Source organism: Garra rufa, chromosome 2, assembly GCF_049309525.1.
Source record: "Garra rufa chromosome 2, GarRuf1.0, whole genome shotgun sequence".
Lineage (NCBI taxonomy): Eukaryota > Metazoa > Chordata > Actinopteri > Cypriniformes > Cyprinidae > Garra > Garra rufa.
In genome coordinates, this window is record NC_133362.1 from 22,438,233 (window position 1) to 22,465,359 (window position 27,127).

At 36.2% G+C, this 27,127-nt stretch overlaps 2 protein-coding genes across 2 annotated transcripts in view; one reads left to right on the top strand and one right to left on the bottom strand.

Moving 5' to 3' along the window:
- The first annotated feature begins 1,925 nt into the window (after positions 1 to 1,925).
- On the top strand, positions 1,926 to 7,751 carry tysnd1 (trypsin like peroxisomal matrix peptidase 1). Its single transcript, XM_073833901.1, has 4 exons — positions 1,926 to 3,240; positions 3,360 to 3,490; positions 4,949 to 5,134; positions 5,420 to 7,751. The coding sequence occupies exons 1-4, from the start codon at positions 2,183 to 2,185 to the stop codon at positions 5,620 to 5,622; spliced, it is 1,578 nt and encodes a 525-aa protein (XP_073690002.1). The 5' UTR covers positions 1,926 to 2,182; the 3' UTR covers positions 5,623 to 7,751.
- Positions 7,752 to 7,939: 188 nt separating this feature from the next.
- spock2 (SPARC (osteonectin), cwcv and kazal like domains proteoglycan 2) overlaps positions 7,940 to 27,127 on the bottom strand; it is a 43,011-nt gene continuing 23,823 nt past the window's right edge. Inside the window, exons 4-10 of the mRNA XM_073833902.1 lie at positions 26,868 to 26,976; positions 24,782 to 24,896; positions 23,955 to 24,074; positions 22,252 to 22,470; positions 13,593 to 13,655; positions 10,284 to 10,421; positions 7,940 to 9,919 (exon numbers count right to left, since the gene is read on the bottom strand). Coding sequence (XP_073690003.1) covers positions 9,774 to 9,919; positions 10,284 to 10,421; positions 13,593 to 13,655; positions 22,252 to 22,470; positions 23,955 to 24,074; positions 24,782 to 24,896; positions 26,868 to 26,976 — 910 coding nt within the window. The 3' untranslated portion in view covers positions 7,940 to 9,773. The remainder of the gene's footprint in view (positions 9,920 to 10,283; positions 10,422 to 13,592; positions 13,656 to 22,251; positions 22,471 to 23,954; positions 24,075 to 24,781; positions 24,897 to 26,867; positions 26,977 to 27,127) is intronic.

Genomic DNA, 27,127 nt, shown 5'->3' on the forward strand with positions numbered 1-27,127 from the left:
ATGTAATTTAGTCCTGTTATTAAAGCTACATTTTCTGCATCATTACTCCAGTCTTTAGTATAACATCTTTCAGAAATAATTCTAATATGCTGTTTTGTTTTTCAAGAAATGTATTTTTTATTATTATCATCAACATTTAAAACAGTTGAGTACATTTGATCAGGATTCTTTGTTGAATAGAAAGATCAAAAGATCACCATTTATCTTAAATAAAAAGCTTTTGTAACATTATACACCATACCCCTTACGAAAATGATTCATGGTTTTATTATAGTAAAGTGTTGTAGTAACCAATAAAGTTTCTCATTATTACGAGAAACTAAGTCATTATTTTGAGAAAGTTTCTCATTATCACGAGAAAGTTTCTCTTTATTACGAAAAAGTCTCTAGTTATTATAAGAAAGTTTCTCATTATTACGACAAAGTTTCTCATTACGAGAAAGTAAGTCATTATTTCGAGAAAACTTCTTAATATTATGCTTAAGGGGAGACACTGCAGGCAAAAATGCTGTTTTTTTCATTTAGATTTAGGGCTTTTTGGTTTTTCATAGTTTTTTTTTAGACTAGTGCAAAGAAAATATCTAAGACACTGTTAAGTGTTTCTTTTATAGCACTTTATTTATTTGTGTCAATAGATTGCAATTACAATACATATTTTTAAAGGCCGTTTTTTCATAATGAGTTTTTTCTCCTACACTGAGCCATAAATCTCCACTTCAGTAGCCCTTACACACACCAAACTTTACCTTTTTATTCCTGTCTATATCTTGAAGGTTTTTACAGAGGGATCTGTACATATATAATTTCTAAGTGACAAAATGAGATACCCAAAATCCTCTCTGTAAAAACGTTTGACTCTATTATGTTCAAAAATTAAACAAGAATTTTGAAACTGACTTCATCCAGTGTTTAGATTTTTGTACTAGAAATGTATGCAAATTAGTGCATATTTAATTAAGTAATACCTCATTTGCCTATTTAAACCTAACATTTTCGAAAACTTGTAATACAAAAAAATGTTTGCAATTATCAATGTAATCAATCAACTGGGCAAGTAAGGTGATAACTATTAGTTATTTTTTTTAATCTAATCACCAGCAGGGTCTCGACTTAAGTTTCTGGTTATTACAATAAATTTTTCTTTATTACGAGAAGGTTTCTCGTTATTATGAGAAACGTTCTCGACTTTTAAATTAATCAAAAGTGATAATAAAGACATTAATAATGTTAGAATGTTAAAATAAATAAAAATACATAATAATAAATGATTTCTGAAGGATGTGACTGGAGTAATCACATTTAAAATATATTCAAATAGAAAAGTTATTTTTTAATAGCAAAAAATATCTTGGTAAGGTTTTACTGTTTTGCTGTACTGGATCAAATAAATGCAGGCTTGGTGAGCAGAAACAATCTTACTGTTCAGAAACGTCTGACTGGTAGTGTATATAAATCGTAGAAAGCCATTTGAATAAACATTTAATGCAAGAAAATAATTGTGACACCCTACTGAATAAAAAAAAAAGATTGTTTGACAATACCAAATGCTTACCTTTGTGACGTAGGCTTAGTGACCATTAGAATGAACAAGCACATTGCACGACGTCCAAAACTTTCTGTGGAGTTGGTTCTGTTCAATGAGTCTGTAAAAACCGGGTAATGTCTTATAATAAATGTATAATCTGACAGAATGACTGGTTCACAAATGGCTTGACGCGAAAAACGTCATTTTCGGACATATTTATATGCCTATATCAACGACTACGTAAAAGAATCAATGAACCGGTTCTATGAAGTGAATTGTTCGAGAGAGTCGGAACCTCCAACATGTCAACAGTTTTGGATTAACCAATAGGAGAACGCTTCACCGACCACGTGATTGCTTTTACGCCAATGAAATTACACCAGGAAGCACTGCAGGTGGAGAACGAATGCATTGCAACAATATCAAGTCGGTTAATATAGACATTATTTTTATCTAGCCGATTAGACGTATTCGTTGCAAGCCTAACTAGTTGTTAGTGACAAACTGTTAGCATTTGTTATTATTTATAATTTGACCTCCAGCGGTGCGTTTGACATTTGTATCTTGAACTCATTGCAAAATGCAAGAACTCGCCTACTATTAGCGTAAAAACCTGCGTCCATTTACGTAATACTGTTAGATATCTAACGTTTGAAAATGAAGAATGTGGAAGAAACATGCTGTGTTGTCACAGTATCCGAGAAGCCACTCAGTCCCACATCTGGATCTCAGAATAAAGAAATGAGCTGTAGTGGAGTGTTTCTGAATTACCAGTCTGGGATAGTAATCTGTAGTGGCATTTTGTTCTCAGGCTTTATCAGTGATAGACAGTCCATGAAGAAAGACACGAAAATACTGCATTCTGAAAGTTTCACTAAAAAGATAAAAGTGAATGTAGATTACATTCACGTTTGCGTCAACCAGTCGTGTGTAACGGACAGACACAATACGAGCCGTCAAGAGGCTGAACTATTAATGATGATCAATTGTGTGGAGTTTCAAGATGCTTTTCACAAAATCTTCAAGGGGGCTGATAACTGGGGCTTTGATAGTGGCACTTTGGATACTGAAGTTCTGGAAGTCTCCAAGTTTTTAAGTTGGTTTGCACTTTTAAAAGTGCCCACTTCATCCACATGCACCTGTAAGGAAACTATTCCATGGGTGAAGAGTGGCAGTCTCAAAAAAGGATGTCATGTCATTGCATGCGGGTCTCCCTTCGGTGGTCTCTGTCCAGACCTCTTCATGAACACAATTAGTAAAGGTATAATTAGTAATCTGGCAGGAGATGAGAATGCCCTGATCCTGACTGATGCCCGCTGCTTGCCTGGCACTGAAGGAGGCGGTGTGTTTGTTAGCAAAGGAGGCAGATCTTACCTTGTGGGTTTGATCGTTTCACCACTTTGCCGGAAGTCAGATGAATGGATTGGGCTGACACTTGTGTGCTCGGTTCACCTGATTCTGAAAAACATGCTACAGGCTGGTGCCATCCAGGAGTCGCTGATAGAAAAGTCATCACAGTTAATCACCAGCTCTCTTCAAGCTCCATTAACTGCAAACCGAAAGCCAGGCTCTGAATTTTACCCTGGAGTTGTGCTGATTGAGACTGGCCAGCTGTGGGGTTCAGGTGTGCTGCTAAACCAGAATCTAGTTCTGACTTGCAGGCATGTGGTTAATGAAAATTCTGTGCTTACAGTCAGAGTCAACTTTGGAGGAAGGTATTGAATTTATTCATATTCATTATTATAAGATTTGTTTATTGAGTTTTGTTATATGTTATTGTTATATTTTTTAATCACCATTGGATTAATAATAATATCTAAACTTTCCATTTCAGATCTGATGCAGTAAGTGGTAAGGTGCTGTATTCATCAGCACCATCATCTCCCTATGATATCGCTGTGGTGGAGCTTCAGGAACCCCTTGCAGACTCAGTAAAAACAAAGTTTACCACCTACTTTCACCCAGGTAATGCAAACCTGTTTTATTGAAATTCATATTCAGCCACTTTTCTTTTGAGATTTCAGTTTGATTATTTTGTGGATGTCCATCAACATAAGAAAAATGCTTGTTCTTTCCAGTGTGTACCAGTTTATATGTGATAACGTCATATCCAAATATCAGGTGGTTTTGTATCAATGTGATATTTGACACTACATTTATATTTTTATATTGAACCCCAGTCTTTTACATACAACAACAATAATAAACAACAAATGTGATATTTGACACTATATTTTATATTGAACCCCAGTCTTTTACATACAAAATATAACTATGAACGCTTATTTCTGCCACATAAGACAAATCTTGTTTTGGTAAACATGTCATAATTCTGAGATAAAACATTAAAATGAACAAAAAGTTGAAATTGTGAGATAAAAAAGATCATAATTATGGTATGAAAAGTCAAAATTCTAAGAAGTCATAAATATTATGACATGTAAGTCAAAATTATTGGAAGTTATAATTATTAAGCGTAAGTGACAAAATATACATAAAAAGTAAAAATGATGATGACAGTTATGACAATATTTCAGAATGATCAAATATGACTTATGATAGTCATAGTTTATAAAGTTGAAAGTATGGGATAAGTTTTTGTCATAATTATGATTTACAGAAGCATGTCAAAATATACATAAAAAGTAAAAAAATATGACAACAATTACGACAATAAGTCACAATTGTCAAATTATGACTCGTCATTTCATCGTAAAATTGTGACTTAGTATTTCACAATTTCAACTTTATGTCCTATGACTATCATAATTTCAAGTTTTTGTCATAATTATGATTTACCAAAGCATGCAATTCAAAATTATGGCAAGTCATAATTATGATATGTGACAAAATATACATTAAAAAGTAAAAATTATGACAACAATAACAACAACAATAAGTAATGTATTGTCAAATTATGACTTAAGTCATTTCAACTTAGAATTATGACTTAGTATTTCATAATTTCAATGTATGTCCTATAACTTACTATCAATTTCAACTTTTGCCATAATTATGATTTGCCAAAGCATGTAAATCAAGATTACGGCAAGTCATAATTATGATATAAATGACAACATATACAGAAAAAAGTAAAAATTACGACACCAATTACGTCAATAAGTCAGAATTGTCAAATTATGACTTAAGTCATTTCAACTTAATATTATTACTTACTTATTATTAAGTAGTTATTATGTTAAAATTTCAACTTTAAGTCCTATGACTATCATAATTTCAACTTTTTACCAAAGCAAGTCAAAATTATGGCAAGATATACAGGATATATATATAGTCGTCATTCTGTAAGTATAATGCATTTAAATGTATTATAAATAAAATCCATTTCAGATTTTAAAAAGCATTACTCTGTAATGTTTTGCTGTACAGCACCTGTTATTTTCATGTTGTGTGTTTGTTTAGGTGAGGATGTGCTTGTTGTGGGTTATGGAGCTTTAGGGAGCAGCTGTGGCCCCTCGTTGACCTCAGGAATCTTATCCAGAGTTATTACCCATCAGTCACGGCCTGTGATGCTGCAGACTACATGTGCAGTGCAGTCTGGAGCCAGTGGTGGCGCAGTGGTTCGTTCGGCCACTGGGGAATTGTTAGGTAATATCATTCATACATTTAATTTTAAATAGTTAGGAATTAATAGAAAAAAACTGTTGTTTTGTTTATCAGTACAACGACCAGTTAAGTAAAAATCCAGTATTCACTGGAGATTGAAATGTACAATACCTTCTCTAACCAGAAGGGGGCACCATGCGACCAATTAAACATATTTTTCTCTATTACAATTTAGCATCAAAGCATGTCTTGACTAAATCAGGTTTTCATAGGCAGATTCTTTCTAATATGACTTTTTTTTTTTTATCTTATATGTTCTAATTTTAGGCATTGTGTCCAGTAACACAAGAGACTTTGCAGCAAAAGTGACGTATCCCCACCTGAACTTCAGCATCCCAGTGACTGTTCTAGAGCCTCTGCTGAGACGTTTTACTCAAACTGGAGATGCTGCTGTGTTTAAGGTCTTAGACGGTGCAGAGGACGATGTCAAGAAGATATGGAGACTACAAAACATTCAGAGCAAGCTTTGATCAGTCTTCGAAATTTGTGAAACTTAACATTTCTTATTTTTTATAATTATAATTTCTTGATTATTTAAGATTACACAAAAATCCTGCTTAATCCTGGTTCTAATTCTAAATATTTTAGGTTGGTACCGAGTTGTTTGCTGCACTGGATCACTAATACAATTTAAAGGTTGTATCAGCGATTTCTAGCCTAAAACATAAAGTGTCAATTTCAGCTGACCTTTCTTCACGATCCGCTCGCTGCCTGCCCCATAAATTGTCTGTGAAAAAACCGCGTCTCTCTGGTCAGCCTAGGGTCCGAGATATGCCAAAAAAACAATTGGCGCTATCAACTATTCCACAGATAAACAAACAGTGTTCCAACCAATCAGCGTCAGGGGTTTGGTGTTGTGGACTTTCCTACTGGTGCTGGGATGTGAGGGAGGCGGAGCGAAAGTCCACAACACCAAACCCCTGACGCTGATTGGTTGGAACACTGTTTGTTTATGTGTGGAAAGGTTGGTAGTGCCGATTGTTTTTTTTTGGCATATCTCGGACCCTAGGCTGACCAGAGAGACGCGGTTTTTTCACAGACAATTTATGGGGCAGGCAGCGAGCGGATCGTGAAGAAAGGTCAGCTGAAATTGACACTTTATGTTTTAGGCTAGAAATCGCTGATACAACCTTTAAGTCAAAAGATTTACCTTGCAGAACATACACCTTGCAGAATCTGCAAAATGTGAAGTATGAGACCAAAATAAATTATTAATTATTTAACCAAATATTATACAAAAAGCATGTTTTTTATTTAGTACTTACGTGAATAAGATACTTCAAATAAAAGACGTTTACATATAGTTAACAAGAGAAAATAATAGTTGTTAATAATAGTCATTATAAAAATGACCCTGTTCAAAAGTTTACATACACTTGATTTTTAATACTGTGTTGTCACTTGAATGATCCACAGCTGTCTGTGTTTTTTTTTTTTAGTGATAGTTGTTCATGTGTCCCTTGTTTGTCCTGCCCTGAGTAATGCATATGAAACTATTACAGAAGATTCAAACACTAACTGATGCTTCAGAAGGAAACACAATGCATTAAGAGCCGGGGGTGAAAACTTTTTGAATTTGACGATCAGGGTAAATTTAACTTATTTTGTCTTCTGGGCAACATGTAAGTATCTTCTGTAGCTTCAGAAAGGCAGTATTAAATGAAATAAATATGATTTTTAGGCAAAATAAGAAAAATGTACACCCCTGGCTCCTAATACAGGGTTTTTCTTTCTAAAGCACCAGTGAGCGTTTGAACCTTCTGTAATAGTTGCATATGAGTCCCTCAGTTGTCCTCAGTGTGAAAAGATGGATCTTAAAATCAGAGTCGTTGTTGGAAAGGGTTCAAATACACACAAAATGCTAAAAAAAAAAACAAAGAATTTGTGGAACCTGAAAGATTTTTCTGAAGAACAGCAGCCAGTTTAACTATTCAGGACAAACTAGGAACTCATGAACAACTATCACTAAAAAAAAAAAAACACAGCTGTGGATCATTTAGATAACAACACAGTATTAAGAATTAAGTGTATGTAAACTTTTGGACAAGGTCATTTTTATAAACTCAACAATTATTTTCTCTTGTGGACTATGTGTAAATGTCTTTTATGTAAACATATTATTTAGGTCAGTACCAAATAAAAATAACATGCACTTTGTATGATTCCTCTTAGTTTGGTAAAATAATTAACATTTTTAAAAACATGCAAGGTGTATGTTTGATTACAACTGTATATGAAATGTGTGCCAACACTAAAACAATGCATTGTTGTAACCGTTTCATCACACACTTTTTTGTAAAATAGTTAGAAACCAGTGATGAAAACCTAAAACGGTTAAAAACCAAAGGCTAAAACTGGTTTCTAATCATTGTAGATTGATGCCAAGCAAGTTTATCCACTAAATCACAAAAATATAAAATGTGTGCCAATAATAAATCAATGCTGTATTATTATAGAGTATAATAGTGTGTTTTCAGATAATTATAGTTTCATCATTAACAATATTTCTTTTAAATGTTAAATGCGGTTTAATGACAATAAGTCAATAATTAAAAGATGTGTTTACATGATGCCCTCTATTAAAGCTAAAATATGTCTTTTTTGGTCTCTTGAGTTAGAGAACCTGCTTTTGTTGGATATTTTTGGTAGTTATTATAAATTGCACTTGTCCAAAAAACATGTTTAAAAGTGGGTTGAAAAGATTTGTTTTCTCATGTCTCCAGTATCACATGAAAATTAGCATGTCGCAGAGTCTTGGGAGTAATTAGGAGAACAAAAGAACAGCACTTTCGGGCCCAGTGCCTTTAATCATATTCAGGCAAGAAAGATGACACACTCGGACAAAGAAACATGCAACTAAATGCAAATATACTGCAACTCAGCGTAAATAGAATGTTTTCTAATCAGTAAATCCAAGTATTTACAATAATAATGGCATGTACAGTACAATACAATCATACACTAGTCCAAGTGGATATAACATCACTGTTAGCAGGCTCCTGTACACTGCTGAGTAAGACATCAGGACATTCACTATTGACTTTTAATGGGCAGGCCGTCTTTCCACCCCGTCTACGATAATCCTCAACTAATTTAAATATCGTCAAGATTCAGCTCAATGACATTTGAAGGATTTATATTGTTTCGTAGACACCGTGGTACATTAATAATGAATGCGTTTACGTCGAAAATGTACAAGCTTCGAAATCACAAGTGAATTATCATGCCAGGCCGAGTCGTTTAAACCCTAAAAACTGATGCTTTAGATGTTTACTGCAAGACTCATGTACTTTACCTTTAGTCATAGATTTTAAGATTCAGACCTCGAATATAAATCCCTGCAGTACCAGATTTACACCTAGGAACATTATAGCCAACACATCTTTCACTGCAAATGATGGGAAGATCTGATTAGAAGACATCTGCAAAGACAGATTGGTCCCTTTGGGTATATGAGAGAGAATATGTCAGAATGCATTTTGGAAAGCTCATTCCTGCCTCTCCTGTTCATCCGTACACTGCCTCGTTATAATAGCCGCGTTGCATCAGAAGTACCGTATTACAGCCTGACCTAGTGGAGTATAAGCAAATTCTATTATGACAGACATATGAAACCAGAGCGCGCGTATCTCAGGATTTATTACTGTCCATTTCAAAGAAAACAATGATTTGGACGTCGGGGTGAGGGAGAAAGCTACTGCATCGAGACGTAATTTATATGAAAATATAATGCTTTGCCATCTCTGGTTTCAGTGGATTATTACACAAAAGACAGGAAAGAAAAAATAGTGCCTTTAGGACAAGGATCATCTTGTAGAAGTGCATTGTGTATTTCTGGCAAGTAGCCTAAAGTCGGTTGTAGTTTGTAAGCGTGGAGAAATAGGCTACTTAGGCTACTTTATTTCAAGACATGTACGACTAGATCTACTTCAAGGTAGCAAAGAAATAATGCAGAGACTGTTTCAGCCTGAACAGAACAGGGTAACAGTCTTACCTTGGAGTTTTTTTTGGACTTGTGTCTCTTTGTCTTTCTTTATATACGCTAAATCAGTTGGAGGACATTTAAAACAATTTACATAAACTCTAACAGCGAAAACATTAGCAGCAGTCTCAATTCCCAAAGAAAGCAGTTGCTGATGGTCGACAGATCTCTAATGAAACAGGTTAGACCCTGAAGCCTGTCTATCTTTATATACATACTTTAAAAAGTCGTTTTAGACTTAATATCATATAGTGACGAAGTATGTATTTATTAGACTTGCATAAGAATGCATCACATCACACCTATCAAGCGCCTAATTCTGAGCTCGTGTTTGCAGATGCTAGAGACTGATTCAGAAGAAAACTCTTGCACTTACAACAAAAATATGATGTTTCACATGTATTCATAAGCCCAATATTTGAAAACTCGTTCCGTAATCTCACTACAGCTAACACTAACCAAGCCTCCCTCTTTTCCCACCCACCCACCCTCCCTTCCCTCAAGTCAATGCTGTTTGGAGTGCAGTATAAAGATGACAGACCCTCCAGTGTCCACCGTTTAATGTCAGAAGATAGAGCTGCCTCTGTAGAAATGGGCCACAGAAAGCTACGTCGAACACGGCGAGAATCGCATTTCGTTTTACCAAATGTATCCGCCGTCATCTACCTCTCCCACCTCCCCTTCTTCCTCCTCAGCCTCCTCGCCGTTCTCCTCCGCCTCCTTTTCCTCCTCATCTTCCCATCCGAGCCCGCTGCCAAAATCGCCCGAGTACGTGACCACCTCATCTGCAAAAGAGAAACATCGCGAGCGATTTAGGCCAAACAATACAGGACAATAAACAATCAGGAGGTGTGACTTTGACGTTGGGCTTTTTAATCGCTGTTTTATGTCCAGTCAGGGGATTTGTTCTTATCACCTGCAGGTCCGTCGCAGCCAGTAGTAATTAATCTTAAGGACCTTTATTTCGGTGAGACAACTGCTCTTTTGGAATGGAAATGAACCTGGCCTAATGAATGTAGCACTTGGTCTTCTGTCAGATGGGTGACTGATGATTTTGTGGATCTAAGCCCTAAGCCCTGTAGCTACAGAAGGAGCATTGTCCTCTGTGTAGCATGTGTGTGTGTGTGTGTGTGTTGTGCTCGTGCTCACCACAGTCGGGGTTGCCATGGATTCTGGAGCCCATTAACTCTCCTCCATGCTGGTCCACACACCAGCACTCCCCTCTGCTCTTGTCACACTGCAGTCTCCTGTAAAAGCCGTCCTCATCACAGCTGGGAATGTATGTATCTGGAACGACAAGAAACGCACAGACGTGCACGTTTTGAGAAACACAATGCGTGTTTTACATTCATTTTCATATCCTATAGAAAACGAGCGTTGCATCACGGTGACATTGCAAACTAGTTTGCATATTGCTGTAAATCATGTGACAGACTCAAGTGACACCGCTCATTGTAATGCATAAAATGTAACCTTGGCGAGGGTTGAGGGCTGGGTTTCTGTCTGCAGTGGCTCGAATCATGATGTGCGATAAAAACCAACTGCATGGAGTAATAAACAACTATATGTTTGCATAATCATCATGATCTATTTAGCAATGAAATGCAGGATTTAACCCTCTGATGCACTGTGTACTAGGGGGCAAATCTTTTAAAGTGTTTTAAACATTCAAGATGTGATGTTATATCCAAACCACCACCAGCATGGGTGATTTCATTGATCCTTAGTCATAATTCAACCTGACTGTCCTATTTATGTCTTTGTGTTGTTTTATTTATGAGAACATAAATTAAATACAGATGGGGAAAGCAATGTACTTGTGCCATGTACTTCAAAATGCAACTCTCAAAAAATAGCACCTTAAAAATGGTCAAAATAAGACTTAAATGGCATGAAAACATGATCTGTCAAACTGTGGGATGACACGAAAAATTCTAAAATAGTTAGAATGTAACTATAAATAAGAAGAATAGCTGAACATAAGTTCATAAATAAAATACATTGTTTAAATTGTTACTGCCTTGAGTTATTATTTTGGAATAAATGTAAAATGCTTAAAAACACTAACTTGATTAGATTCATACTTGGCTTTAATAAAAAGAATACTGATTATATTTTTCTGATAGTGTAAGTAATGCTTATTTAACCAAGAATATGTGACTGGGACAGACATGAATTTACATTTGATAAAAAACTTTAGATTATATGCATGTATGTATGTATATATATATATATATATATATATATACACACACACACACATACACACCCATACATATATATATATATATAACATATATTATGTGAAACTATGTGAAAACTTCATTTTTTTCCATTGTGATTGAATAATTAATGCATCAGAGGTTTAAGGACAGATTTATGTTTTCTAGGTTAGGCTATTACTTTGACACTGGGCCATAATTCTACATGTCTTCTTTTTATGCCATTGTATTTTATATTTATGACAACATAAATTAAACAAGGCTGACAAAAGTGGTGGTGCTCCATGAACCTCTGGAATATTTACCATAATCTTACATTGCAATAGACAGATTTTACTTTTCTCAGAATATAATTATATTTCAGTTTAATTTCAGTTAATTAAAAGTAATCAAATTTAAACAATTTTTTACAGTATGATTTAACTATTAATGCATTATAGGGTTAAACACAGTTGGTTCTAGATTAGGCTTTTCTTTACTCATGATTTTATGACTGTCATCTTTTCTGTTAATAAAAATGTACATTTAACATGGCTGAGAAAGTTGGAAACACACAATGCACCTCTGGAATATTATGTTTTTTTAAATGCTCTCTGAATATGTACAGTCGAGGTCAAAAATGTATATACACCTTGTAGAATCTGCAAAATGTTCATTATTTTGCCAAGATAATAGGGATCATACAAAATGCATTTTATTTTTTATTTAGTACTGACCTGAATAAGATATTTCACATAAAAGGTGTTTACATACAGTCCACGAGAGAAATTAATAGTTGAATTTGTAAAATTGACCCACCCCATTCAAAAGTTTACATACGCTTGATTCTTAATACTGTGTTGTTACATGAATGATCCACAGCTGTGTTTTTTTGTTTGTTTGTTTGTTTGTTTGTTTAGTAATAGTTGTTCATGAGTCCCTTGTTTGTCCTGAACAGTTAAACTGCCCACTGTTCCATAGAAAAATCCTTCAGGTCCCATAAATTCTTTGGTTTTTCAGCATTTTGTGTATTTGAAGCCTTTCCAACAATGACTGTATAATTTTGAGGTCCATCTTAGGGACTCATATGCAACTATTACAAAAGGTTCAAACGCTCACTGATGCTCCTGAAGGAAAAACCATGCATTAAGAGCCAGGGGTGTAAACTATGTGTACATTTTTCTTATTTTACCTAAATATATTTCATTTAGTACTGCCCTTCAGAAGATACAGAAGAATACTTCTTCAAATTATTGCATTGTTTCTTTTGGAGCATCAGTGAGTGTTTGGACCTTCTGTAATAGTTGCATATGAGTCCCTTAGTTGTCCTCAGTGTGAAAAGATGCATCTCAAAATCATACAGTCATTGTTGGAAAGTGTTCAAATATAAATAGCTGAAAAACCAAATAATTTGTGGGACCTGAAGGATTTTTCTGAGGAACAGCAGGCAGTTTAAGAATGAAGCGTATGTAAACTTTTGAACTGGGTCATTTTTATAAATTCAACTATTTTATGTAAACGCCTTTTATGTGAAATATCTTATTCAGGTCAGTACTAAATAAAAAATAACATTCATTTTGTATGATCTCTCTTAATTTAGTAAAATAATTAACATTTTACAGATTCTGCAAGGTATATGTAAACATTTGACCTCAACTGTATCAAACACATTTATATATCATATCCCTGTTTTGACATAAAAAAGATTTAGAGATTTTTTTCCCACTGAAATTTTATAATAAACGTATCCAAGAGTAAACATTGGTTAATCTTTCAAAATAACAATGAAACTATTTATTTGTATTATATACATTATTATTTGTTCTCAGTCTTCAGGGAATGTTTGCATTTCGTCTGCTTCTGATAGGCTGAAGCATCTGCAGCACGTCCTTGGAGAGTCCTAAGAGCGCTGCAGCCAAACATACAGCACTGCCTGCAGCCATGAGCGCCGCTCTAATCCACACACCTGATTAGGGGCTAATCCCAGCCTTGTGCTTGTCATCTGTTAAATGAAACTCCTCTAGAGTCACTTCTGCCAAAGCTGCCCTCTTTGTCTTTCAGAGTTTACATTTGACCTCTTTTCTACCTCGCTTTTTCCTTTTACAGACAGTCTTTCTTCCATTCATTTTTCTTTCAGCTGTATACATTCTATATAACCTCTTTCTCTGGTTCTCCCTTTGTTCCTCTCCTTCACACCTTAATTTGCTCTTCCCGAGATAGTACAGTGAGTGAGTCTCAGCAGAGTGTTCTTTCTTACCCGGTTTCTTCTTGGCTCCTTCTTGCACTTGGATTCGCTCTAGCTCAGCCAGGCAGGGAGGCTCTGTGGAAGAAAAACAATCAGTGCCTTTAGGGAAGAGCCAGCGCTAATCTCCTCCAGACAAACGCTTCACACGAGCTCCCCCACCAACTCCCAGATGAGGCGGCATTACACCAGGGCTGCTCTCCATGCAGCCGCACAATCAAATCACACCCAAACACACGCTTTTCAAAAGTGGCACAATAGATAGTTCTAATCTTTAGTTTTATGGCAATGTAATTCATTAAAAGAATGAGTAAATTACATTTTGAGTAACAGAACTTGTTTTGAATATGTTTTGAACAAAATCAACACCTATTTTGAAATATTTATATATTGCAGTTTTCTCTTTAATGAGTGGAAATATACAAACTTCTTACAATAAATTACAGCAACGTTTATTATTATTATTATTTATTTATTTATTCTGTCATCATTTACTCACTCTCAGGTCATTCAAAACCAAAATGACTTTCTTCTGAGGAACACAAAAATAGTTATTTGGCATAATGTTCAACCAATATGCCCCAAAATGAAAACGAATATTTTTTTAATTTTTTTTTACAAAGGTATCCTCTTTAGATCGCTCTACAGAACTACTTATTTTTCTTTATACTGCAGGGCTGATGAACGCTTTAATCTGATTGGCTGACAAACATTCTAAGGTGTGCAATTATTTTCAAATAAATATAGTAAACAACAGGATAAAAATGACAAATTATTTCCATGTTTTTGCCACAAAATTACATTTTCTTATGTACGCTCTCTTTTCCTTACAAATGGACACACTCGCACACACAGAAGTGCGCACAGAAACGTATTGTTAGCACTACTACTTTGATGGTTTTATCATTAAAATTGTTTCACAACTTAAAAGCTACATGACATTTCTCACTAGCGAGGTAATAATGCCTCTGTTGTTGAAGCAGATAAACTTACAGTTTCGCTATTAGTAGTGACACTGCTGCTGAACACTGTTAAAGGGCACCTATTATGCAAAATCCACTTTTGCATGGTGTTTAGACATAAATGTGTTGGCGGTGTATGAACACAACCACCCTACAATAATAAAAATCCACCTCCTTCTTATTTTTAATCCCTATTAAATCAAATCACAAGGCATGTCATTTTGATTCTCTAAGCAATGTGACATCACATTGTTTAGGCCCCGCCCACATTTTACATTCACTTTGTGAATGTCATGTCGTTATAGTGGTTAGCTAACGTTAGCTGAACACTGGTTCTCTCGCTCTCAGTCATGTTGCGGCTACCGACTGTTTATTGCTGTAGGTGTGCAGAGCAGATATGTATATGCTACACCCTCCTCTAAAGATGGGGTGAGAATATGCAGCTTATTGCATGTAAATTGTACTTATCCAGAGTATGAAAAAGGGCTGCCAAAATTACTCTGGACCCCTCACATCCAGCACACTCGCTTTTTGAACTGTTACCATCCGGTCAGCACTACAGAGCACTGAGCACTAGAACGACCAGACACAGAAACAGTTTCTTTCCTCAGGTAATCCATCTCATGAACACTTGATCGTGGAACATACAACACTATACACTCTTTATTCATTTTTCAGTTATTTATTTAATGCACATACTTACTTCCATTCAAATGTCTTTGCTATTTTTGCACATTGTCTGTCTTGTATACTTGTATATTGTTCTTTTTATAATATGTATCGTCTTGTCACTGTCATTCTGTAGCACTGTGGAGCTTTTGTCACTAAAACAAATTCCTAGTATGTAAACACCTGGCAATAAAGCTCATTCTGATTCTGAATAAAGCTCATTCTGATTATATTATTCTGATTATTATGTAACAGCTCTTTTTTTTAGACGCGCCCAAAAATGACATTTTCCAGATTATATAATAAAAGATCTGATAAATGATCTTAAAACTTCACAGGCACATTCTTGGGACACCCAAGACCAAAATTACATCTTGTAAAAAGGGGCATACTTAAGAGACGCACAGACTCAGGTAATTCACACACGCTTAATCTCTCTCTTTCTCTCTCTCTCTCCCATAACTGCATTAAAAACTGCATTACTATCAGTGGCTCAAGCCTCTCTTACTAGGTCTAAAATGACATTTTGGAATTAGCAATGGAGGTGTGGGATGATATGTGTAAGAATTGAATAATACTTACAAGAGCGCTTTAAAGACAAAAAAACAGCCCAATGTATTTAAGTACAACATCTGTACAATGTCTTGTGGTGTGGTAACCATAGTATAAGCGGAGTAACTGACTCCAGTCTGTTGAATTATTAGAAAATATTGCACACTCCGCTTCACGTCATGGCTGCATCACCACCTCAGGTGTGCGTTATTTTCTAATAATTCAACGGCCCATCATTAATCATTCATTACTTATTCACCATGCATTAAAACATTATTAATGCTGACAGTTTGTAACCTTATTACACTGTAGTCTTTAAAAAAAATAAAACTGTAAATACTGGAATATGAAATGATTTTAAAAATAAAATTATATATTAAATGTTAAATATAAAAATAACACTGCCAGTAGGTAGCCAGCAAGTCCCTGTCTTAATGAAAAAAATATTCAGTCAAGTTATTTATTCAGCTTTGAAGTGGGTTGCTCAGTCAGAAATCAAGCAAATTACATTATGAATGAGTTACTGAATCATTCATAGAAACAATTTGTTCCAAAAGGCAAATTCACATAACTCTTCTGTTTCAGCTTGGTTGGAACTATTTTTGTTGGCATTCCAACTGTTTTCTAATAGACTACATGACACAGTAAATGTGTGGACTGGTTTTGTTTGGTTTTTGCAACATACTAAAACGTCAGCTCACACATTGTTAAAACAAAATACAGTATTATTTCAGATGCTGCTATCAAGCAATATTTCAGTCATCATACTAAATTGTATGCGTCTCCCTGGACCACAAAACCAGTCATAAGGGTAAATTTTTTACAATTGAGAATAAACATCATCTGAAAGCTGAATAAATAAACTTTCTATTGATGTATGGTTTATTAGGAATTACTTGGCTGAGATACAACTATTTGAAAATCTGGAATCTGAGGGTGCATAAAAAATCGAATTATTGAAAAAAAAATCGCCTTTAAAGTTGTTCAAATTAAGTTTTTAGCAAAGCATATTACTAATCAAAAATTAAGTTTTGCTTCATTTACAGACATATCTTCATGGAACATGATCTTAATATCCTAATGATTTTTGGCATAAAAGAACAAATGTATTATTTTGACCCATACAATGTATTATTGGCTACTGCTACAAATATGCTGTGCTGCTTAAGACACAGTTGCTTTTGTTGTCCAGGGTCACATATGAGTATGAATCTAGAAAGTAGCATACAAATCATATGTGAAGCTTGACAGCCCTAGTCCCCATTTACTTCCACTGTGTGGAAAAGATCAGCTTGGACATTCTCCCAAACATCATCTTTTATATTCCACATAGGGTCATACAGGTTTGGGAATGACACAAAGATTGGTAAACGATGACAGATCGTTTCCTTTAATAAATAAATCAGTGCAGCACATACTGGAATATTTGGCAAAGCATCATCACGATCATGTTTCACAGTTGTATGTGACCGGGCAGGTCAAGTCTAAAAAAATGCAGCGGGTTTCTGTCTGACCAGGCTGAGCAGGCTGTCAACAACCAACAATGATGTTGTTTTTCCCTCTGCAATGGCCATTTCCTATCCACCGGGGGAAATACAAGGGGAAGACAAAGTGTGACAGGCCAAAAGCAACTGTGCCCTACCCAGGAGAGATGAGAGTGCCCAGCCACATATCGTGAGCAGAATCACATCAAACAACAGCCAGGCTGGTTTCGTGTGTGTGTGTGTGTTAAGATACTGCTAAGATACAGCTCTGTGCCCCTCCAGTGCGATGCACAGTGGAGCATATGTCTGTTTGTGTCAAGAAACTTGCCATGCTTCATGGTTTAAGTAAACACACACACTCAAAGGAATTCCTCAAACAAAAGAACACACTCACACACTGACGAATCTCATTAATATGTAGAGCATGTTGCCGATAAACACATGCACATGCAAACAGACCTACGCTCTCCCCCGCTGACACACACACACACTGGCTGTCAGTCACCCTAGCAACACACACGGAATAGCAATTCCTCCAGACTTATGCGTCTCGTCAAAATGAATACTCTAAATCACTCTCTCCACATGCCACAAACAGCTAAAGGTCAATTTACGCCTTCTCCAGCTCTCCCATCTTTCATTTTCTATCCAAAGGGGGTGTTTGTAGAGGAAATGAAAGATTTGGATTACAATAATCCAAACATACGGTTCTCCCTCCCCCCTTTAATGTTTGATTATATTTAGAAAACCAATTAAACTTAATCCAGTGCAAACTGAATGAGTTAGTAGCATGAGTCTGCAGAACTCTGGGCACACAGATGGATTTTTCTAAAGCCCTGCCTCCACCGATTGGTGACTTCTTTATCTTTAACACCAGTCCAGTGCGTGCTGACGTAAAATAAATGCTCTCTGCTAGGAGTCAGGTTTTTGCATGCAGTATCGTCTTCTGGGCTATTGTAATGGAAACCAAATATGCCCCTCAAATCCAATTCAAACATTATTTCAGATTTGAAAGCCCCAACTCTCTGAAGCGGTGTTCAACACGCTCAGACACGGACTAGTGCTGGCACTGATGTTCGGCCATGTGTCCCCCTTCTGTCACGCTGATATAACCAAGCAGAGCAAACTGTGGACCGTGGCACTGACCAGCAGGGTGCAGGGCACAAATGTGCAATGCTGAGGCAATGATCCAGGTTAGAGCTGATTTTAAGTGAAAATAATTGTTCTTTTCCAGTGTGACTTTTTTTGAGTTGCATTTGGATGAAAATATTTTGTCAATTTAGTCAGCATTTTTGCCATGTCATATTCATTCATTTTTGTTTTAACCAATTTTACTAAAATGCCTTCTAATTTTAGTCAGAGTTAACACTATTGATTAGGATTTGAAACTAAGATATTTTTGTAAATATATGTATTGCACCGATAATATTTTTTTTCATATATTGTATATTGCACAAATGTATTCTCACAAATGTGTAGCTTAATATAACTAAGGTTGAACCAATGATCTCACATGGTCTATTTTAACGATGTCCTTACTACCTTTCTGAGCCTTGAATGTGGTTGCGTTGCTGTCTATGCAGGGTCAGAAAGCTCTTGGATTTCAACAAAAATATCTTAATTTGTTTTCCAAAGATGAACGAAGGATTTTCTCCATATAGTGGACTTCTATGATGCCCACGAGTCACAGTGAGGAAAAAAAAATGTATCCCCTGGGAGTGCTCCTAATCTCAGTTTGTTACCTGTGTAAAAGACACCTGTCCACAGAAGCAATCAATCAATCAGATTCCAAACTCTCCACCATGGCCAAGACCAAAGAACTGTCCGTCAGGGACAAGATTGTAGATCTACACAAGAATGGGCTACAAGACCATCGCCAAGCAGCTTGGTGAAAAGGTGTCAACAGTTGGTGTGATTATTCACAAATGGAAGAAACACAAAACTGTCGATCCCCCTCGGTCTGGGGCTCACACGCAAGATCTCGTGCAGTTTCAATGATCATGAGAATGGTGAGGAATCGGCCCAGAACTACACAGGATTATGTTGTCAATGATTTTAAGGCAGCTGGGACCATAGTCACCAAGAAAACAACTGGTAACACACTATGCAGTGAAGGACTGAAATCCTGCAGTGCCCACAAGGTCCCCCTGCTCAAGAAAGCACATGCACAGGCCCATCTGAAGTTTCCCAATGAACATCTGAATGATTCAGAGGAGAACTGGGTGAAAGGGTTGTGGTCAGATGAGACCAAAATCAAGCTCTTTGGCATCAACTCAACTCGCCGTGTTTGGAGGAGGAGGAATGCTGCCTATGACCCCAAGAAAACCATCCTCAGCGTCAAACATGGAGGTGGAAACATTATGCTTTGGGGGTGTTTTTCTGCTAGGGGGACAAGACAACTGAACCGCATCAAAGGGACGATGGACAGGGCCATGTACCATCAGGGCCAGGGCATTGAAGCCAGCCAGGGGATTGAAAATGGGTCTTGGATGGGTATGACCCAAAACACACGGCCAAGGCAACAAACGAGTGGCTCAAAAAGAAGCACATTAAGGTCCTTTAGTGGCCTAGCCAGTCTCCAGACCTTAATGCCATAGAAAATCTGTGGAGGGAGCTGAAGGTTCGAGATGCCAAACGTCAGCCTCGAAACCTTAAAGGTCCCATATTGTCAAAATCGAAATTTCCTGGCTTTTTTCATGATAACTGAGGTCTAGGGGCTATGTAACCATATGAGTTTCAAAACAGTCAATCCACAGTAAACTGCACACAGCCTGCTTAAAGTAGCTGATCATTTTCACGAGCCGCTGTGACTTCCGTAACGATGTGACGTCCGATCTACTCAGTCACCGGCTTCAGTCACCACCCCGAGCACCAACCACCGTCCCACCCTCCTTTTGTCAAACCCAGACAACATCGCGTCCATAACATTGCTAAGCAACAACAACACAGAAACTAATCTAGAAAACCCTGTTCAGTCTATAGATGTCGAAACTACATCATTGCACAGGCTTCAGAACAACGTGAATATAAGAGACCAGTGGCACGTCAACTTCAGCCTCTTTCACACAGCGATTCCGGTAAATACATGCATAATCTGTCCCATGATTTGTTCCGGAATTGTTTAATTTGGTTCATTCACAGTTGTTTTCCGGAATCTGTGCGTGCTTTACACACAACCCATAAAGACATGTGACGTTTGGATGTGAGATGTAATGCGACGCGTACGTTTCACTAAACTGAAACTAACCTGAACAAACTGTGCTTCAGCGCTGATAGTGAGGAGCTGGCTCTGCCCGATCGCCGCTTCATTCCACTTTGCACGTATTTTTTCGTTGTGAAGAGTCACATGATAACGTGCATCATCACTACAACACTGCCTTTATGGTTCTGGCTTTGGTTCACACAGTTCCCGTAATTTTCCAGAATCAGCGCGCATTGTGAAATGGGCTTTACTAAAGCAACAGTTATGTAGCTTACTGCATTCGGTGTTTGAAAAAGAAAAAAACATTAATGATCATTCTGAAATATCTTGTTCAGTATCAGCAGGCTAGGCTCTCTCTATTGCTCTGGGTTCGGCTACAAAGATACATGACCGTAGTTACCTGTGATTGGCCTGGCTGTGCGTCACTCAGAAAACAACAGGCCAATCAGAAGAGAGGCTCATGAATATTAATTAGATGGGCCAAAATCGACCTGTTTTTGACAGAGCTCCTAAAAAGGAGCTGTAAAAATATATTGAGATGGATTTTGGCACTTATACCGCAAATATATATTCTTAAGGACATCAACAACTAAAATAAACCTCCAGAAATGTGTACAATATGGGACCTTTAATTTGTTGGGGAAGATCTGCAAAAAGGAGTGGGACAAAATACCTTTCTGAAATGTGTGCAAACCTGGTTACCAACTACAAGAAATGTCTGACCTCTTTGATTGCCAACAATGTTTTTGCTAAGTCATGTTTTGCGAAAGAGTGAAATACTTATTTCACTCATTAAAATGCAAATCAATTTATAACTTTTTTGAAATGTGTTTTTCTGGATTTTTTGTTGTTATTCTGTCGCTCAATGTTCAAATAAACCTACCATTAAAATTATAGACTGATAATTTCTTTGTTAGTGGGCAAACGAAATCAGCAGATTTTTTTTTCTCTCACTGTATCTAGTGAAACGATTAGTTATTTTCTAAAAAAAAATTACAATTTATACATTTGTTTGATTACACCATTACTGATCTTAACATTTATACCATATGTAACATCGACTTGACATACAGTAGTTACCACTAATAAGCTACTAAATATATTGTAGTAGCCTACATTTTTGTACAGCTGCTTTGCAACGATTTGTATCGTGAAAAGCGCAATACAAATAAACTTGAATTGAATTTAATTGAACTTTTTAACCACAAATGCTCATCTTGTCTAGCTCTGTGATGCACATGCCCACTCTGTGCACTCCGGATCAAGACAGGTTATGTCAAAAAACTTCCATCTCATTTTCTCCTCCAACTTCAAAATCATCCTACATCGCTTTTTTACCTTTTTTTGTAAAGGGAGTTTGACCTTCTTTGCACGTTTACTTTGTAAACACTGGGTCGGTACTTCTGCAGCGATGTAGGATGATTTTGAGCGATGTTGGAGGAGAAAATGAGATTGGAGTTTTTTGACATACCCTAACTGTATTGAACCGGAGTGCACATTAAAAAGGTACATAAATTGTAATATTTTTTTTTAGAAAATAACCAATTGTTTTGCTAGATAAGTCCCTTCTTCCCCGGCTGGGATCATTTAGAGCCCTTTGCAGCTGTATTTAAATTGCATTTTGGAAGTTCAAACTCGAAGTCCACTACATGGAGAAAATTCCTGAAATGTTTTCCTCAAAAAACATAATTTCTTTATGACTGAAGAAAGGAAGACATGAAAATTTTGGGTGACAAAAGGGTGAGTAAATTATCTGTAAATCCTTTAAGGCTTGGTTCAATTGTATAGAGATAATAAAAGCTTACTTTCTCTCCAAAAGCAGAGGCACCACTCGGCTGTGGAAACTTTGCCATCGCGGTAGGAGTCACAGGAGTTGAAGAAAGGCCGTATGCACACTTCATACTTGTCCAGATTAATGGCAGACAGCTCAGCTTGATCCAGATACAGGTCATTGTTCGTGTCTAGCTTAGAGAACATCCAGCCAATAGAGTCCTTGCAGGTTGCAACAAGAGTTCGGTCCACAACTGTGCACAAACAATCACATGGTACGTTTTAACACAGAGAAATACTAGCTTAAAACTCTGCATTTTTAAACTGGTTTCTAAGAGCCATCTTTTCCTAAAATGCATCACATTTAATTAATGTCCTTTTAAAAGCAAAACTGCTGTTCAAATGTTGCTGATAAAAAAGTAAATTGCTCTAATGAAAATGATGGACAAAAGGTTAATCTGGTCATTTTTCTACCATAAAATGTACATTTTAAATTGTCGTACACCAGTCAAAAGTTTTTAAATGTTTTTTAAAGAAGTCTCTTCTGCTCACCAAGCCTGCATTTAGTTGATTCAAAGTACAGCAAACATTAAAACTTTGAAATAGTTTTACTATTTTAAATAACTCTTTTCTATTTTAATATATTTTAAAATGTAATTTACTCCTGTGATCAAACCTAAATCGTTTTCCAGTCTTCAGTGTCACATGATCCTTCAGAAAATATTCTAATATACTGATTTGCTGTTAAAGAAACTTTTATTATTATTATTATTATTATCATCAATATTTAAAATAGTTGATTAGTTTTATTTTTAGGATTCTTTGATGAATAGAAGGATCCAAAGATCAACATTTATCTGAAATAAAACCTTTTGAAACATTATACACTATACCATTTAAAAGCTTGGAGTCAGTATAATTTCTTTTTTGGGGGGGGAAAGAAATTATACAAATTAATACTTTTATTTAGCAAGGATGCTTTAAATTGATCAAAAGTGATGATAAAGACATTAATAATGTTACAAAGGTTTCTTTTTCAGATAAATGCTGTTCTATTGAGAAACATTCTATTCATCAAAGAAACCTTAAAAATATACTCAGCTGTTTTTAACATAATAATAATACATGTTTTTGGAGCAGCAAATCAAAATATTAGAATGATTTTTGAGGGGTCATGTGACTGGAGTAATGATGCTAAAAATTCAGGTTTGAAATCACAGGAATAAATTACATTTTAAAATCTATTCAAATAGAAAACTGTTGTTTTAAACAGTAAAGATTTTTCTAATTTTTACTTTTTTTGCTGTACTTTGGATCAAATAAATGCAGGCTTGGTGAGCAGAAGAGACATTAAAAATCTTAAACAAAAACTTTTGATTGTTAGTGCAGGTGTAAATGTAGTGATCAAGCATTTAGCTGCGTTTCACAATTCAGCAATATGGAGTGGATAAAATGCTGCTGGTGCTATTTGGCCATCAGAATAGAACACAAGTCAAACATAATAGCTTTGAATCTACAAAGTTTTATACAGCAGTTTTATTAGTGCCATTTATCATAGGTCCATTTTTAAAAATACTATGCATTTGTGGCATTTTATGAAATTATACAACCAAACTAAAAGAGGCTAGAGTCTTTGTATGTTGCTGATCAGTAGAGTGTGTATAGGAAGCTGCTGTAACACAGTTCACTGATATTTCTAAATATAAAATCACTGGCTAAATAAATGTTAGACCCTCACTTGATGCAGAACTGGCTACAGGATTCCCTGTGTTGTTCTGCTTGCCGTTGCCTTGGAGCAGTTGGAACCAGTCCCGCAGGCGATCTCCCAGATCTGCCAGGTCCTGCCCTGTGCAACTCTCTATGGACCAAAAAAAAAAAGAAGAGAGACAGAGACAGTGAAAGGAGATAAGGGAGTGTTGGCAGACGCTGGTATTAAAGAGTGAAGAACCGATCGTCCTGCTTTTGCCATTCTGAATTTGACAAGAAAAGCCTGCAGAGACCGCAGACATAAATCAGACATAATCAAAGTCAGCAGAAATTCACAAAGCAAGCAGCAAAGAAAGAAAAAGAGCAGCATAGTCCGTTGATAAATCAATAAAGCCTTTGTTAGAGCGAGGGCTGCAGACTGCACAAGGGATGTGAAAGAGACAAATGGCATCTGAAGCAATCTCAGAATAAGACCATTCATTATTATTATCAGAATATGATCATATAAACTTAAAAGCTGGACCTTTTTTCTTAAAGGGATAGTTCATATAATAGTTCATTCCACTGATGTCACATGGGCTATTTTAACAATGTCCTTACTTCCTTTCTGGGCCTTGAACGTGTCAGTTGCATTGCTGTCTTTGCAGGGTCAGAAAGCATTCGGATCCAAAATATCGTAATTTCTGTTCCAAAGATAAACAAACGTCTTACGGGTTTAGAAAAAAATGAGAGTGAGTATTAACTACTCATTTTTGGGTGAACTATCCCTTTAAGTAAATGATTTTTGGCTAATCTATGCCTTTAACAAGCTTTGCAAGACCAAATTGCCGCTTTTGGAAGTGTGTGGCAGGTAAATACCGTGTTTGCTGTCCACATCTGTAGCAGGAGCCGCGGTGACGGTACAGGGACAGAGACCAGCACATCTTACTTTCAACTCCTTTCCTGTGAGACAAGCCTGCTGCTCCAGTTTGCACTAAATTCAGGTGCAACACACACACATAACACACAAAGAATAAGCAGCGCCACTATAACACTTGTCCAGTGTCACATGCTCCAGTTCTGTGCCATGAATTGTTAAGCCAAAATAGAGCACAATTATTTCTACAGACGAGTGAAAATCGCTGGTTCAGACAAGACATCTCCATTAAAAGAAGCTGATGTCAACCTTCATTTCTTCCCTCACAAGGTCAGAAATAGATATAATAGAGATAATACATAATTCAACAGAATGGTTCTTTCATCCCCAAGTAGCCAGACTCTCTTCAGACAATTCTTTGACTTTTAAGGATGTCAAGGGCCAGAATACAAGGTATAATAGACACCATTACCCATACTGCGCAAGCAGATTGATCCATGAGTCACACAGAAAATAATAGAGAATGGCACTGAATAACAAGAATAGAAATAACATCATGATGCATTCATACTCCAAAACCAAGTAGAAGTTACAAGATAGTGAAAGGATTATACCTTAGTTGGTGTTAATTCAGTTTTATAAAATTTTGCATTATATTGATATTGTATAAGGCTCATTAGTTAACTACTTTAGTTAATGTGAACTAAGAATAAACACTTCCACAGCATTTATTAGTTATTTCATGTTAATTTCAACATGCATTATTAAAATCAAAAGTTGTGCTTGTTAACACAGTTAATGCACAGTGAACTAACATTAACTAACAATGAATGACTGTATTTTTATCAACATTTTTAAAGATTAATAAATACTGTAATAATTGTATGTATTGTTCATTCACGTTAGTTAATACATTAACTAACATTAACTAATGGAACCTTATTGTAAAGTTTTACTGATTTTTGGCCATTTTTTGGCCATTATTACAATGCTTCACTTAAAACAACAGGCTTACTAAGTAGTTTTCCTTCTCTTTAATGAGACGTGTCCTATTTGTCTTTCACAAATGGTTGTGTGCTATCTGGGAAAATGTTCCGGGGGCATTCATGAGGAAACTTTCTCCAAGCAAGACCTAGTGGCAAATTTCTTTATAAGTGAATCCAGATGGAACATTTAACAAAATTAAAGAAATATATATGTGGTCTTTCTTATGTGGTGGAATTCAGAAGCTCAACAAGTATGTGACAGAAATATATCACCAATTTACACAAATGTTGGATGTAAAGGAACTGAATGCAGTTACATGATTAATCATGATTAGATATTTTAATCAACTGTCAGCCACAGTCGTTCAATTTGTTTTTAAGATTTAAAGGCACAATATGTAAGTTTTCACCACTAGAGAGCACATTTTCAAAACAAACAAAGAACTAAAGGCGTAGTTTGATGACGCTGTGATAGAGTGTGGATCATAGGAGTTATTGTCTTTATCCCCACAGCCGATGCAATCCAACAGGACTTGGGCAGAAATCATGTCCATTGATGAGCTAATGTATTGAAGACTTATTAAGGTCACTGTAGTATGAAGCAGAGAGGAGCTGAAAGTCGTGGAAGCGAAAAGAGGATGCTGAAGCAACTGCTAATGAAGGATGAGCGCAAGCCACTGCTCGAAAACAGAGGAGCTTCTATTATGCCACAGCTGACCGCTTCCCCTTTTTCCAGTTATGCGTATGTAGGAAAAGCAGCGCTGTTTTATCATACTAGATACATTTGAGTGTGTTAAAAGTTCTGTTATAAAATGGTTTTTGGATATTTTAATTTAAAAATCTTACATATTTTGCCTTTAACAAAGCTAAAACAATCCCTGGCTGGGAATTACTGATTTAGAGAATATAAAGCACAGTTTTTGGTTACCTAATTCGACCCAAAAAAACTACTGACAGAAACTCTGAACAAGCACAAAAGTGCAACAAATCCAATTGTATTCAAATAAGCTGAACTGCAGAGAAATTGATCATATCCATATGATCAATTTCTCTGCAGTTCAGCTTATTTTAATACAATTAAAGGAAGTTGAATGCAGTGTACCTGAGAGGCGTAGTTGTGTCCATCGGAGCCACAAACAGGACCAGAGGAAGATACTGGGCAAGGCTGACAGTTACTCTCCTGCTGCTGTCTAATGACTTGCTGCTTCAACCTGAAACACATCATTATTAAAGGATTAGCTCACTTCCAGAATAAAAACTTCCTGATAATTTACTCAACCCCATGTTTGTTTGTTTTTTGTTTCAATGCAGCTTCAAAGGGCTCTACACGATCCCAGCTGAAGAATAAGGGTCATTTTGTTT